This window comes from Vipera berus, assembly GCF_964194415.1.
Source record: "Vipera berus genome assembly, chromosome: 5".
Classification (NCBI taxonomy): domain Eukaryota; kingdom Metazoa; phylum Chordata; class Lepidosauria; order Squamata; family Viperidae; genus Vipera; species Vipera berus.
In genome coordinates, this window is record NC_138207.1 from 54,384,267 (window position 1) to 54,401,408 (window position 17,142).

Here is a 17,142-nt window from a genome sequence, read left to right on the forward strand (position 1 = left end):
AGAAAGGATATATGGAAAAAGGAAAAAAAATAGCAAAATGGAGATTGCATTATCTCTGTGAGGTAGGAAATACGTGGCAGATCTTGGAAATGCTGCAAATAAAGAAGCAACAGAATCTGATGTCTTGGATATGAGGAACAAGGGATTAATATAAATTTTATGGCATAGCATGCTTTGGTGATCCAGCAAATGCATTCAGTTTAGTAGTAGCTTAGAAATATGAGATATATGATGTTTGGGTTAGCAACAGCACTTAGGCTTATACACTGCTTCACAGTACTTTGCAGCCCTCTCTAAGTGGTTTGCAGAGTCAGCATATTGCCCCCAACAATCTGGGTCCTCATTTTACTGACCTTAGAAGGATGGAAGGCTGAGTCAACCTTGAGCTGATGAGAATCAAACTGCTGGCAGTCAGCAGAATTAGTCTGCAATACTGCATTCTAACTACTGTGCCACCACTGCTGTTTGGGTTATTCAGTATTAGCTTATTGCCTTAGACCACTGCTTTCCAAACTTGTGTAAGCTACCTGAAATTGGATAAAGGTGATTTATCTTTGGATTAGGACGCATGCTTCCTTTATCAAATCACAATTTAACTAAGAACTTTTTCATAAGCTGTTTTTGAGTGTTGCAGGACAAATTTGTGAAGCAAATGTAGTGCAATCCCTTATGTGATTTACAATATTTGTGTGCTCTTTGTGCATTCAGATACAATATATTTGATTATTGTGGCTATATGTCTACATCTAACTCCCAACGTCTATGTTGAGCATGTGGAATAGAATATATTATAAGTCAGTCAGTCAGTCAGTTTTTCTGTCTGCCTAAATTTGTATGCCGCTCCGCTCCCAATGACTCTGGGTGGCTCGTAACAAGTAAAAAGAAAAAAGAAAAGAAATTACAGTGAAATGAAAGGGAAGGAAGGAGGGAAAAGAAAGAAAGAAATAAAGAAAGAAAAGAAGAAAAGAAAGGAAGAAAGAAAGAAAGAAAGAAAGAAAGAAAGAAAGAAAGAAAGAAAGAAAGAAAGAAAGAAAAGAAAAGCTTTGTGATTTGGATTACAGTCTGAATTACATGGTACCCGGATTGTAAACAATTTTCTGCTTCCAGTTCAGCATAAAATGTTGTGAAATGAAGATAATAGAATAGGACAATATGGGGAATTTCTTGATGAGATGCAGCCAATATATATAATTGCCCAATATGCGTATAATGTACAAATAAATGCCTTCTATATTCTAGACTTTTTAAGCACAACTGATTCTTAAAAAAATAAATAAATCTGGGTGCTTTATCAAGTCCTCTATCTACAGTGCTTGAGATAGAAAATTAGAACCATCTGTTGGAACTACTATAACATTTGAAAGTTCTTTCGAGTAAAATTTCACAATACTTGCATGGGCTAATGGGTTTATTCAACACATATAGTGAAAAGATAAGCATTTGTATAGATTTTTCCACAATCAAGGTCTGTTTTCAGGATATGATTATTAGGAGAATTCTCAATAGAAAATTGTTTTTATTATATCAACATTAAAAATTATGTAGTACAAGTTCATACTATATTTGTGCATGTTGAAATGTGAAAATCAAATATCACCAAGAAATATAGAGTTATTTGCTATTTATTATTAAATTAGTTTGCTGCCTGACTCCCAATAACTTCAGGCAGCTGACAAGAAAACATTTTTTTAAAAAAAATCAAAAAAGAAAAATAAGAAATAAAAGATAGCAGGATAATAGAAATGGATGGGAACATAAAAAAGAATTCAAGGGGGCTTCACTCACCATCCCTAATGGCCTGAGAGAGAAGAGCCGCTCTGAAATCCCCTTTGAAACACCAATAGGGAATCCCATTACTGAGCATAGGCACTGCTACAAAGAAGGTGTCCTTCTGGGATCCACAAGACTTAATTGAAAGAACCTGGAGCACACCATCCCTGCAGAATTGCCAGATAGACATTATGAGAGGCAGGCAGTCCCTGTTGTGATTCAGGGTCAGCCTGTGGGTTCAGCAGTTGGGTCGGACGATTCAGAGGAGGAGGAGGAGGAGGGGTTTGGAGAGCCTGCAGAGGACAGTTCTGAGGCATCGCAGAGCTCTCAGCCAGGCCCCTCCCATCTAGTTACTACTCAGACCCAGCTGTGTGAGCCTGACAGCGTGGATGAAGATGACCCACAGCTGGCCCTGTTTAAGGACGCCCGACGCAGGAGGCAATCAATCAGGAGTAAACAGAGGAAGGCAATGGGGCACCTCGGAAGGAGGCAAAGGGAAGCCACGCCTTGAAACTGTTTAAAAGGGGAATGTGTGGGAGGGCTGGTTGCTGAAGGCAACCGTTTGAGCAGCTTCTGTTTTAGTGGTTTGTATTTTGTTTTGCTCAGTTTGCTCTGTTTTGGATCTGTTTTGTGTAAATAAATTTGGTGGGCGTACTTCCAGCCTGTTGCCTTTTGTAAAGGGGTTGTCCCTGGCTTTTCTGCAGGTCCGGTAGTAGGCTGGAACAGAACAGTCCCTCGAGTAACCAGGCCTACTCCATGTAAGGCTTTATAGGTGACACTCAGCACCTTGAATCACACCTGGAAGCAAATTGACACCCAGTGTAGCTCACAAAGTAGAAGTGTTACATAATATACCCATGTGTGTTTATGTGCATGCGTCTCTTTATGTATATGAAGTGTGTGTGTCCATTCATTTATTCAGGAGTGAGCTAAAGTAACAGGGAGAGAACCTATAAAAAGCATGCGGTAGGAGGAGTTACAGTTTTGTACTGCTTTGATAAATATTAACTTCACAGAGAGCTGGCAATGGAATGGTACCTAAGAGACATTTCTATGAATCGGAAGTGCTCACTTTGATTTTTATCCCTGCAGTGAACTCAATAACTGATCACAGATCAGCCACTTCTTATTTCTCAGCCTCTGCAGCCCCGAGATAATAACATCGGACTTTTTCACTGGTGTTTTTTTAAAACTTAGAATGTGCAGATGTCTTAGAAATAGATAGAACAAGACTGCTCTATTGCAGAGTTTGTCTATTTAACTTAATATCTGAGCAGATGTGTGCTGGTAGGAATTGTTATTTGTGCTATTATTATTATTATTTATTAAATTTATATGCCGCCCTTCTCCCTAAGGACTCAGGGCGGCTCACAACAATAAAAAATAAAAAAAAACATAGAATGCAAAGATTTAAAAAGAATTAAACAATAAATAAAGAAATAAAGGACAATTTAAGCTGATAAAAACCAAATTTAAAAACCATGATCAGTCCAGGCCTGCTTGTTGGAACAACCATGTCTTCAGGTCACGGCGGAAGGATCGAAGGTCAGGGGCCATCCGCAGTTCCGAAGGCAGTTCATTCCAGAGGGTCGGTGTGCCCACAGAGAAGGCTCTCCCCCTGGGGGTCGCCAGCCGGCATTGCCTGGCCGACGGAACCCTGAGGAGGCAGACTCTGTGGGAGCGAACCGGGCGATGGGAGGTTGACATTGGCAGCAGGTGGTCTCGCAAGTACCCCGGGCCTAAGCCATGTAGGGCTTTAAAGGTAATTACCAGCACCTTGAATCGCACCCGGAGGGCAACTGGAAGCCAATGCAGCTTGTGCAGGAGTGGTGTAATATGGGAGTATCGAGATACTCCCATAAGCACCCGCGTTGTCCTAACATTTTTACTATTACTGAGTTTCATAATGAATTGGATTTTTTTTTATTTCTTGGTGTAGCTTATTGAAAGCCCACATCAACCTTAATCTGTTTTCTTTGTAATATGAGATTACAGGTCCTATAATCTGCCACTTATACAATTGTATCCTTTCCTTTGCTTCTGGTTGTGATTAATCCAAGTGTAGTTGATAAGAGTGGCTTGATTTGAATGTGGCTAAAAAGGTCCTGTTTATGACAATATGCTGGTTAATGAGAGTCTGTTGCCCAACTGAAAATGAGTTCATGGGATAAGAAAACCATGATCTGTGGAATCTTGAGTGTTATTGACAATCAAGCTAAGAAAATTTAAATGTTTTGGTTCAGTAGCTATGTTTAGAATTTGAACATTTTCAAATGAATGTCACGATGGGCAGAATGTGTCCATTTATGAAGTAGTTGAATAATTTCAATCAGAACAGAGCTGGAAGGGACCTTGCAAGTCTTCTAGTCTAATCCCCTGCTCAAGATGGAGACCCTATACAAGGGGTCGGCAACCTGAAAAAGCAAAAGAGCCACTGGGAACTGGTTCCATCACACATAAAAAAAGAGGGAGCCACGCGCATACATCCACGCACGTGCAAGCGCATAAAACAAAATGTTTTGTGCATGCGCAAAATGTTTTGTTTTTTGCGCATGCGCGTGCGTGGATACACGCGCGCGGTTCCACTTTTTTTATGTGGACGCACCTGCACGCCAGCAGCGACGGGTCTCTGTGGTGATGGGCGCTGGGTTGCAGCACCGCCTTCAGCCCAGGCGTCACCGGAGCCACCCCCGGGACCTCCAAACTGCCGCCCGAACACCCGTTTGGAGACCTGCTGGTGTTGGTTTAGAAAGCTGCTGCAAGCCGCGGCAGCTTTCTAAACCGACACCAGCAGGTCTCCAAACCACACCTTGGCCCAAACACCAGCAGGTCTCCAAACGGGTACCGCTGCTGCCCGTTCCAAGAGGTGCGCGCGCACCTCTCCAAACCTTTGGAGTGGTGCGTGCGCACCTCTTATTCGGAGTGGTGCATGCACACCTCCACCTGTTCCGAGAGGTGCGCGCGCAGCTCTTCCCGTTCGGAGTGGTGCGCGCGCACCTCCGCCCGTTCGGAGAGGTGCGCGCGCACTGGAGCCGCGGGTTGCCGACCCGTGCCCTATACCATTTCAGATAGGTGGTGGTCCAGTCTTTTCTTAAAAACCTCAAGTGATCAAGCACTTACAACTGTGTCCTCACAGTTAGGAAGCTTCTCCTTAATTACAGGTTGTTTGTTGTCTTGCCTTCTGGTGCTTTGAAAAATAAGTTGACCCTCTCTTCTTTGTGGCAGCCCCTCAAATACTGCTATCGTTTCACCCCTATTCCTTCTTTTCTCTAGACAGGCCATACCCAATTCCTGCAACCATTCTTCATATGTTTTTGTCTCCAGGCTCTTAATCATCTTACTTGCTCTTTGCACTTTTCCCAAAGCCTCAACATCTTTTTTTTGTAATGTGACCAAAACTGGATGCAATATTCCAGGTGTGGTCTTACTAGGGATTTATAAAATATTACTAGTACTTAATATGATTTTGATATCTTTTTGAAGATATTGAAGAGTACTGGGCCTAAGATGGCACCCTACTACTTACTTCCCTCCATGTAGATGTAGTACCATTAAGGACTACTCATTGAGTACAGTTTGTCAGCCAGTTAAAAATCTATCTGGTGGTGGTGATATCTATCCCACATTTTTCTAGCTTACCAAGAAGTAGGTTGTGGTCTACTTTGTCAAATGCCATGCTGAAGTCTAAATATACTATGTCCACAGCATTTCGTTTGTCTACTAATTTAGCCACTTTGTTAAAGAATGAAATAAGATTGGTTTGGCATGATCTGTTTTTAACAAACCTGTTCTGACTACTAGTTATAACTTCATTTGTTTCTATACGCTGGTTTCTCTTCAGATTGTATAACTTCATTTGTTTCTAGATGTTCACAGATCTGTTTTTTGATTATTTTTTCCAGTGTCTTCCAGGTATTGATTTTAGGCTGTTTGCTCTGTAGTCTGTAGATTGGTCTGTTCCCCCCCCCCCTTTGAAGATGAGAACCACATCAGCTCTTTTCCAATCTTCTGGTAGTTCCTAGGTGCTCCAGGATTTTTGAAAGATATGGTACATTGATTCTGAGATAACATCTGCCACTTCCTTCAGAACTCTGGGGTGTAATCCATCAGGTTCCAGTGATTTATATTTATCAAGCTCAGAAAGGTGTTCTCTTACCATTTTCTTGCTTATTTTAATATTTATTTCTAGTCTGTCTTTTACAGTTATGTTTTTGGTATGTTGGGCTAGAGTTTCTTTTTGCGTGAAGACTGGCAAAGAATGAGTAAAGAGCTCTGTTTTCTCTATATTGCCTGTTACTTCCTTGCCATCTTCTCTCTTTAGTGGGCAGATTGTTTCCTTGACTTTTTTCTTGTTATACATTAAAAGAAACTTTTTTTTATTATATTTGACTTTTGTTGCAAGTCTTTGTTCGTTCTGAGCCTTTGCTTTCCTGACTTTATCTTTGCAGATTCACACTATATACTGCCTTAGTTATGTGTCCCTTTTTCCATTTTTTTGTACTTATCCTTCTTGTCTTTCAGTTTATCAGAGGGTTTCTTCTTGGATTTCTTGTTTTTCTTTTTCAGTGGTATTGTGCTGGACTAGGCTTATATGATCATAGTTTTCAAAGTTTCCCACACTTCTTGAGTTGTTTTTTCCTTTAGGATTTTCATCCATGGAATTTTTCTTTCCAAGTTTGTTAAAATCAGCTCTTTTGATGTTTAAGACACTGGCTGGATTATGTTCTATTGCTTGTGTTTGCATTTTATTGAATTCCAATATGATGTGGTCACTCTTTCCCAAGGTTCCGGCAACTTTAATTCCCTCTATCACTTCTTCTCTATTAGTAACAATTAAGTCCAGTATATCATTTCCTCTAGTTCCCTCTTCTACCTTTTGGATGACAGAGTTATCAGCCAAGGAATCTGTTCAATCTCCCACTTGCTGCAGAGTTTGTCTCCCAGTTGATATCAGGGTAGTTGAAGTCTCCCATTACTATGTGATACGTTTCCTACATACATTTGTTAATTCATTAGCAAAGAGTTGGTTGGTTGGGTGGTCTATAGTATATATATGCCTATGGCAATGTCATTTTTTTTCTTTTATATTGACCCATATGGATTGTAGGAAGTTTTTCATTCTTGGCTTTATGTATTTCTGTAAAGATGTAGTGATCTTTTGTATATAATGCAACACTACCTCTTTTGTTAAGTCTGTTTCTTTTGAATAGTTCTCTATCAGGGCATTCTAGTCATGAGTTTCATCCCACCAAGTTTCAATAATGGCAACTATATCATATTTGCCTTCATGTACTAACACTTCAATTTTACCCTGTTTATTTCCTATAAACTTTGACTGTTACTGTATAGGCATTTGATTCCTTTATGTGTCTCGGGTATGTTCCTTATATCTCCTACTTTGTAATTGGGATTTTACATCCTTTCTTATCACTTTCTACTTCACTATGCTTTTTCTTTTATTTCTTCTTTCTCTTTACTTCCTACCTCCTTATGTGATTGGTTATTCAGTGGTTTTTGCTTGGAATTAAATTATAAAGGTCATGAAGATTGGACCCCCTCCCCTTCAATTTTAGTTTAATGCCCTTTTGATAAGATAAGCCAGTCATTTTCCGAATATATTCTTTCCAGTTCTTGTGAGGTGCAGTCCATCCCTTGCCAGTAGCCCTTCTTATAGGTAATGCAGACCATGGGAAGGAAGACAAAGTTCTGTTGATGACACCAGTTTTTAAGCCAGTGGTTCATTTCTAAAATCCTTTGCACCGTCATTGGATGTTGGCATGTTAATAGACATGCTGTGTTATAAAACATTTATTTACAGAAGGCAAAGTAGATAGATTAAACGGGGGGGAAAAATTCACAGGGCAGAAAAGACAGATACCCGTTCCACAAAAAGCAAACCACATGCATTTTTATATGCGAAAGCCATCATATGTTATGCAACACAGCATAGGTAATGCCCACTCCCGTGCAAACTTTTGTTCGTTTTCAGCTATTTTATTTTATTTATCTTTTACATTTTTATTCTGCCTTCATTATTATTATGAGCCATGGTGGTGCAGTGGTTAGAATGCAGCACTGCAGGCTACTTCTGCTGACTCTTGGCTGCCAGCAATTCAGCAGTTTGATTCTCATTGTATTAAGGTTGACTCAGCCTTCCATCCTTTGAGGTTGGTAAAATGAAGACCCCGATAGTTGGGGGCAATATGCTAGCTCTGTAAACTGCTTAGAGAGGGCTGTAAAGCACTCTCAAGTGGTATATAAGTCTATTGCTATTGCTATTGATATGTATAAGAAACTCAAGATGGCAAACATATATAATATACCTCTTCTCTTCCTCTTTTCCCCCCAACAAAAACCCTGCTAGATGGGTTGATCTGAAAGAGTTTAACTGGCTTAGTGTCACCCAGCTGGCTTTCATTCATTAACTGGGACTACAATTTAGAACTTACAATTTATAACTCACAGTCTCCTGACTTCTAGGCCAGCACCTTAACTGTTACACCAAACTGGCCTTCCATTCTTTGCCATTTTCCCTTAACGATAAACTGTGACTTTATCACTGAGCAAGTCCAATACAGCTTAAAGATGTTGCTGGTGATAATGTTGGCACATCATTTTATCTTCCAGTTCCAGGTTTTTAAACAAAATTTACAACAGAATCCTGCAGATAGTTTTTTTAAAAAAAATCTTCAATTACAAAAACTATTCACCATGTTTTAATTATATTTTTTTTTAAAAAATATCTACATTATATTTGCAAGCACAGAGGTGCCCATCTTTCCAGTATTATGATTTCCTGTTGATAAAGGCTCCAGGATTTAATCACACTATATGCAACATGTTTGGTCTCAAAAAACATATCTGTTTCATCTTGAAGTTCTGTTTATTTTATTTGATTAACACACTAGTTATGAGTTTATTGCAGTTTGGAATACTTCTGGTACAGCTAAATGGTTTTCATTTTAACTTGTATGTGATTAAGTAGTTATTTTAAGTAAAAGTTACTTTAAAAATAAACAGATATATTACAGTTCTATTTCTATTTTGTGTATGTGTGTATTTACACTCCTCCTTTTGTATAATGACAAATGTGAGCCATAGCCAGTCGCATTTCCTACTCCTAGAAACCACAGACCCTTAAATAAAAATTGGTATCAAAATTAACTTTGTGGGTTAGTTATTTTAAAACATGAACTATGCTTAGTAACAAATGATCACTTTAAGTTATTTCAAATTTGTAATAGTCCAGTGGTTCTTCGGACTTCCTCTTTGTTGATGCCTGGAGGCTTAGAGTGTTTGGTCCTCAGACAGAGATTATGGGATAGTAGAATTCATGGACATGGCTTGGTGGCTTGGATGCCTGTGGTGCTGTTTTGTCTACTGGGAAAATTGTGGTGAAAACTTCTCAAGAGTCAACATGTTAAGAATTCTTCAGTCTGGTTACTATAGAGAAATGATCCCATTGCTTTCTCTCCTATAGCCAGTTACACTCTGTGAGTATCCTTCTCATCCAATACCACAGCTATTTGGCACAGTGAGCAAAATGCCCGCAGGACTTGAAATATTAAGGAGTCCAAATTATGCTGCTTAATAATGGTTTGCTCTCTACTTGCTTATGAACATCTGCAACATTTAAGACTGCAAAATGTCACTGTTGCTTTTTTTAAAGATATCATGTCTTGTGTTTTGCATAATACTTTCTATTTCAATAAAACTTGAATCATTTTTACAGTATTGGAGTATTGCCAGCTTTTGCATCAAATACTAATAATATTTCTGTTAATCTTGATGTTAAAAATGCTATAATGTTGATTTGTGTCCATTATTAACATCAGATCTCTTATTCTGTAAAATAGCAGTACATAGCTGTATATTTTGTATTTTTGACCTAATATATCTTACTAACTGCTTTTTCATTGTAAAAATATATACCTTGGTGATAACTAATCCCAGTTTGGAAGATTCAATGCTCTATTAAAATTCCTTCTGCTTTTTATCATTTTGATATATTATTTAGATTCCTGCATTTCTGTATGAAATGATTTTTTCCTCTGTCCTTATAGCATAATATATCCTAAATATATATTGATCCGAAAAGAATGTTTTTGTTTGCTTAATTTAGATAAATAACAGTGGGATTATGCTGACCTGCAAAACCATTAAATTTTGTTTTTCTTTGCTTTTAGTGACTTATATTTTTATAAACTTTACGTCTTTTTCCCTGTGGCTTACTTTTGTTTCTTTGAGTCATTATTTCTCCTTTAAAAAAGTATTGTAAAAGAATAGCGTGACTGGCTGAGGGTAGCTGCAGGTCCAGTACTAAATGATCAGAGTAGGCATTTGTAGGTCCTCTCAAATCACAAGTGTGTGGTAAGTGTTCACTCTTTGTGTGAGGGGATTTCAGCTTCCATATTTTACTTTTTGTAGTAGACATTTGTAACAGGTTATAAATTAAAAGAAAAATGGGTGCAAGAAATTTTGCTGGTCTTCAGGGCTAATGTTGTAGAACAGGCGTGTCAAACTGCCGGCCCACATGCCAGATGCATCATAGCGAAACTGCGCCCACCCCATTGCCGGCAATGGCAAAAAAGTCGCAATACGTCGTGACACATCACGTGACGTTGCAAGTTTGACACCCCTGTTGTAGAAGATGAAGGAAGCAACTGATCCTGGATCTGCAGACTGAAGAGCTGTAATCCTGGGTTAGTAGTAATTTGCTATAGTGAAACGATACTTGAGCTGTAGAAAGTTCCTAGTGGAAGCAGCAAGATGAAGATGGAGGGGGATAGTTGGTCACCTCTGAAGTCAGGGTGATGTACATACACCCTTCCCTGAAATTTTTGTTTCATAACCAGATCACTCTCCCTCTAATTAGGACATTTATATAGAATCATTGCTGCTACCCACCCCTGCCTTAGGCATGAAAACTGGCTGGGTGACTTTGGGCTCTATCTCAGCCCACAATGTCAGGTTCAGGTGACAAGCTGGTCAGTCAATTCCTGTTGCAACCGGTGAAACACCACTCAGCTGATCTGAATATATATAAAAAAGGCAGAACCTACATTGTGAGAAAAAGGCTAGGATGAAAACAAAAACACTATTTCTCTCTCCACCTCTCTCTCCATTTTTAAAAGAAACAAAACACTACTACAAAACTGCACAAAATTTCAGTGAAAGAATTATAAGTAAGTTTGCAGCAAAAAGGTTTTGGTTGGGACTTGACTATTTTCTACTCGGTTCCTCTCCTTTTTAATTGAAACAATATGTTTTTTTAATGTTAAAACATGGTACCTTCCTTCCTGTTCCAGGGGGAAATATATTCTTGGACTTATTATTTTTTCAGTATGCAGATTGAGACACATCTTAGGACCCAAGAAGTGTAAAGCAACAGCCCCTGTCACTGAGAAGGTCCAAGCAGAGAGAAAATCACAAAGAATATGAAGGAAAGAAATATGGGTTTACTTTGGAGCACCTTTTACAAATTCATTCAATTTTCTTGTTTCTTAAAAACACATAATATATTTCTACAGTATGAGTTAAATACTGATTTATCTTTTTTTACATATACCCCCTAATCAGTGTCTGTAGCCCAAATGCCTGAAAGTTATCTTGACTCTTTAATTTACCCGTTAAGCTTTCTGTTTATAACGTAGTTATATAAATTTAGTAATTGTAAAACAGGTTGTCCCAAAATTTTAAAATTAAAAATTATTCATGTTAAAACTGTAATTAAAAGGTGTTCATATATGTCATATACCTCCCTGATTTGACAACTAAATAAATTGCTGTGATAATGTTGCCATAGGACTTTACTGGGATTCAATAATATCATTATTGGAAATATATTTTTTTCTTTTTGATATATGTTAATCAAGACATTCTTTTTACTTCCTTTGGGCTCCAAGGCTATGGATGCAGGGAAAAATGAGTTAAAAGTTCATGCATTAGAAGAATCAACCATTTTTCTTCTCAGCAATCTTCTCTGCAGCTACTATACTGTTATCAAATGATTATCTTTTATAAATAAGGATTTGAAGAAATATGCTTGCCAAAATATTAGGGTTATCTGTTAGTTAGCTTTCATTGGTATGTATAGAAAATGAGATTGAACTTGCTATTTCCTTTCTGTCACCTGTGGGTTTAGCAAGATCTGCAAGCCACATAGTTTTCATCAAGTCAGCAACCTTCCCATTTTGTATTCTAGATCTAAGTGAGTTTGTATACTTATTCCATTGGTTGGCCTCTGTATTGTGACTGAAATCAATACTTTTGCAGCTCTGGCAGTAAGGAAGATAAGGACTAAAGATCTCTAATTTCTTGTGTGTGTTTTTTTCTTTAATAATGGTGTTAAAAAGGTAAAGGTTCCCCCGCACATGCGTGCTAGTCGTTTCCAACTCTAGGGGCCAGTGTTCATCTCCATTTCAAAGCCGAAGAGCCAGCGCTTGTCCGAGGACGTCTCCGTGGTCATGTGGCCGGCATGACTAGACGCCAAAGGCTCACGGAACGCTGTTACCTTCCCACCGTAGTGGTCCCTATTTTTCTACTTGCATTTTTACGTGCTTTCGAACTGCTAGGTTGGCAGAAGCTGGGACGAGTAACAGGTGCTCACTCTGTTACTCGGCACTCGGGATTCGACCCGCCAAACTGCTGACCTTCTGATCGACAAGCTCAGTGTCCTAACCCACTGAGCCACCGCGTCCCTTTAATAATGGTGTTAAATAAGAATAAATGTCTAAATTGAGAAATTATCCCAAATATTAGTTATTCTTTGCATGTTTATCAATAAAGCCTATATATTTGCAACCTCTGGTAGTTTCTAGAACATCAGAATGCATGAGGCTTCAGTTTGAGTAGAGATTGGGACCGCATATTGAATTCTAATCCTTATTGTTCCTGAGATAGGGATTAGAATATTCAGTGGTCAGATACAAAAGCAATTATATTTGTGAACTCTACACAATTTGAGGTTGAACCAATGTGATGTACAGATAAAATGAAGAGCTAGTTTAGATCTGAGACATCACTGTGAGTTTCACCAACCATTCTTTCTAATTTTAGTCCATCCCATAGCACTCGTGTGGGAAAAAGAGGGTCCCTTCACCCCTTGAGAAAAGCTTACAAATAAATACAATCTGATATTATAAACTGTGTCTGAATTTTGCTTTCTATCTAATATTTATACTTGATTCTCTGATTGACAGTCAATCAGGCAAAACCCAGATTTTTAACACAAATTGAATTTCCTAATTCCTAGGATGTTCAGTGAAAATTGGAATGTTGACACTAAAATAAAATTAATGTTTTTCTGCCTCCAAATTTCCTTTATAGCAACTTGTACTCAGAATTTCTCACTCTATTCAGTGTTTCTCAGTTTTAAGGTGTGTGGACTTGGCTGGGAATTCTGGCAGTTGAAGTCCACATATCTTAGCTGCTAAGGTTGAGAAATACTGCTGTGTTTCTCATAGGACACTCTACTACTGTTATCTTTGTTCTGTTGAAAATAATAGATGCTGCAGTTGTAAACCTAAAAAGACAATGGAAAATGTACGTCATTCTATAACCAGTTTTTAATGCAATGTTTCCTCTGCAAATAAGAATTCTTTCTTCTTGTTTCCAGACTTAAAAATAATGTCCTGATGATGGGCTTTTTACTTGGCAGTTTATTCCATTATGCAAGTTGTTGCAGGATTAGATTGCTGCTTCCTAATTCCAATAGTACATCTTTCTCTTTCTCCCTTTTTTCCCCATCTGGATTGAGTTAGCTCACTCAACAGCACGACTGAGTCTCATTTCCTTCACCAGTAACGTTATATAGGCAGTGATCTTGGCCTGTCCTAACATAATTGAAAATTATGCGTACTGTAGACTTGCAGTGCTGAAATGTAGACTCATAAAACTCTAGGACTCAGGTAGCCTGTGGAGATTAGATTTGGCATACAATGAAGCTTTTATGTAAAATAAGAATTAGAAGCCACCACATTAATATTGTATTATGGCTCAAGTTTGAAGCTATTGAATAAAACAAGTGTTTTATTTTTTGTCAGTAGAGCTGGCGTTTTTCCCCCCCAATTTAAACTGGATAAGGTAAAACTGTAGAATGGGTGGAATATCTGAGAGGATTCAGGAACTTTCAGAATTCATTCTCTATACTAACTCCCCAAATGTTGGACTTTTTTTTGGTATATATTATAGAAACATCTCTTGCACTCCTAATGCTTATAAAGCTGCATTTTATATTTAGTTAAAATAAACTGGGTTAAACATTGATAAAAAAAATCTTTTGAAGCCTGTTTCTGAAAGGCAGGGGAAGGCCAAAATTGCCCTCTTCTTTCTAGTAATAGTGACATTATTACCAAACTAAGTTGCTTTTGACTATGTGATTATTTTGACGAGTAGCTCAAGATTAGAACAGTTCATTTGTTGCTATTGATGTCACCATACTGTATTCCAAAATCAGTTCAATTGAGTAATTGCAGGATTACAGGATAATGAAGAAAGCAGCAGGTGAACTGGGATGTTAATTGAAGGATAGTTTGAACCTGCAAAAGCATTTTTATACCATAAAGATTTGCTGGAAAATGCTGGGTTTAACCATTTTTTAAACTACAGCTTTTTAATATTTAATAAATAGGGGAAGGTTTTCTGTCTGTTCTATGACAAATATAGCTTAGATCATTTTACAGTAATTCTGACTAGGGAGTACAAAATGTTTTGTATCTGAACTCTTGAAACTGAAAGTATCCCATTTTGATCAATCTATCAGCTTCTTGTCAATGAATTGTGAAAATTATATTCCTGATATATTTGGAGAGCACCAGGTTGAAAAAGGATGAAGTAAGATATCTAGTTGGAAGCACTGTAGCAAGCTCTTCTTGTAATAGCCACATAAAGGAATAAAGCTCTCCAGAATTTATTACCAAATTTTTGCTATAATAGAAGAGAACATTATTAAATATGTAGACGGTGATCATGTCAGTTGAATATAATTTATTCAAAAGCAATATATTAGCTTTTTCCTGAAAAAGTTAAACATATCAGAGGTGAGAACAAAAAATTGCAAATTAATATACTGTATATTGGGGCAGATTTTAATCTAGATTTATCTGGTTTGCTGATGAAATTTATTCACATTCATCAGCATGATACCATTTCCCCCCCCAAAATAAGCCCGGGTCTTATATTAATTTTTGTTCCAAAAGGCGCATTAGGGCTTATTTTGCGGTTAGGTCTTATTTTTTGTGAAATATGGTACTAAATGCGTCCATCTGGCTGATTATCTTAACTGGGGCTTATTTTGGGGATAGGGCTTATATTAGGAGTGTCCTGAAAAATCATGGTAGGACTTATTTTCCGGTTGGCTCTTATTTTCGGGGAAACATGGTATATTAAAGTTTACCCGGCAAAGTTCAGCAGAAGCTTTTGCCTTGCTTGCATTGCAAACTCTTTAATAAATTCAGTACATTCTCTCTCATCTGGGACCAACTTTCTTTGCAAATTCTGAATCCTTTTGATTAACTTCAGTAACAAGAATATGTCTTGGTTGTTATTGTTGGAGGGAGGGAGCTGTACCCTATTACTACTTGTGCATCATGAGTAGGATTGTTTACTGAGTGTCAGTTTCAGGCAAACCAGCCACTTGGCTGGAAGAATGCTTCTTTGTCATGGGAGTGCATATTCACCAACAAACTGGCTCTTTTATTGTTTGTGCTGGTGAGCAAGTAGGAAATTGTTGGTCTAAATAAATTGTTGATGTTAAGCGAGAACATGGGGCAGAGTTCTATAGTTCTCTGTGCTACATTTTTATAAGTGAGGCTCACCTCCTGTTGATATAAATATTTTAATAATCTGTCCACAGCATCTCTCTTATCATTTTGTTACATTGCTATCCTATTTCCAAGAAGGTTTGCACATTTTATGCTATCCTGAGGGAAACCCTTAGAAATGAATCAGAGAAACTTTTTTCTAAAACATTTTAGCAAGGTTGCAGCAGAAAGCTAAGGCAAAGCAAAGGCTAGAGCATGGTAAAGATTATTCAGAAACTGCATGAGATTATTGCAGTAGGTTTATATGTAGCACCCACAGATACGTGCATTGGTGAGCATGTACGCATGAGTATTAAGATTTCTTGAAGCATGAAAGAGGACCCACCACTTTATATGAAATGCTTTATCGGAATTAGAAAAGAGATGGTGGTTACCCCTGCTTTTTTACTTACAGTCTTCTTGAAATCCTGGATACACCATAGTTTGTCAAGGCCCTTCTTAAAATAGAGTGATGAAAGGTGGTGCTATCTAACTTTGACAATAATATTTTCTAACTCATTAAGCCAAACCATTTATTGAATGACATAAGGCCTAAAACATGAAATCAGATTTGTCAGCACATGAGCCTGGCAACTACCTAAATTGTTTTCTTCCTTCAACTCTGCTCATAGCCTCCTGGCTTTCTCACTGTCCTTCCCATAGCTTTCCGATTTTTCCTTGTACTGATTTGGGAAAAGGTCTTTTGACATATCCCCAGTGGTATTTGTGTAAGGTAATTCAAGGACGATTGGATTAATGCAGTGTTTGGACCACCAGTGTAATGCTGGCTGGGGAATTTTGGGACTTGAAGTCCATACCTCTTCTTGTTGCCAAGGTTGGGAAACACTGGATAGAATGCATAATTCTGAGTGAGAATTTTAGCATATGTTGCCATTAGCCACACCATTTTGAAAAATGTTGGCTTTTAAATATGAAATATCCATAGGTGTTATCATAGGTACAAATTCTAAGAGAAATTTTTAAAGTTCTAACTTCACAGTTATTGTACTTTAGGGCAAATAATGTTCAATGTGGGCTTACCATTCCTTTTAGTAAGACAGTATAAGTGGACCTTTTTGTTGTGATATATAGAACTATTTCAGTTCTTGCAGTGATGGTAATCATCCATTTGCCCTGCATTTTATTCCTTTCCATTTCCCCATATTTAGTCCTAAGATAACAATATATAGTTTGCCTTTTTTCTTTATTTCAATAAATGTTCATAGGTAAACCCTGAAAACATCCTAGAACACAGGGGTTTTAGGTAGTCAAATAAATGTTATGAAGAAATAGTATGAAAATACTTGCTTACACAACCAGTGTTGAACATTATCTTTCTTTTAAAAAAGTGGGTTTTTTTGTTTTTATTTTTTATTTCATTTTGTTGCATACCTTTAAGTTATTTTTTTACTGTGTTGCACAATGTTTACTTGTCTATGACTTTCTTTTTGCATCCAGTATCTCCAGATGAAATGGCCGTTGCTGGATGTCCAAGCCGGAAGCCTACAGAGCAGACAAGCCCTTAAAGATGCCAGGTCCCCATCTCCAGCTCACATTGTGGTGAGTGAGT

At 37.8% G+C, this 17,142-nt stretch overlaps 1 protein-coding gene across 18 annotated transcripts in view; it reads left to right on the forward strand.

The window, feature by feature from the left end:
- Positions 1-17,142, forward strand: part of TCF7L2 (transcription factor 7 like 2) — a 213,501-nt gene that overhangs the window by 64,155 nt on the left and 132,204 nt on the right. For all 18 annotated transcript variants that reach the window (XM_081328837.1, XM_081328853.1, XM_081328847.1 and 15 more), the window contains exon 4: positions 17,031-17,132. In XM_081328837.1, the coding sequence (XP_081184963.1) occupies positions 17,031-17,132 (102 nt within the window). The remainder of the gene's footprint in view (positions 1-17,030; positions 17,133-17,142) is intronic.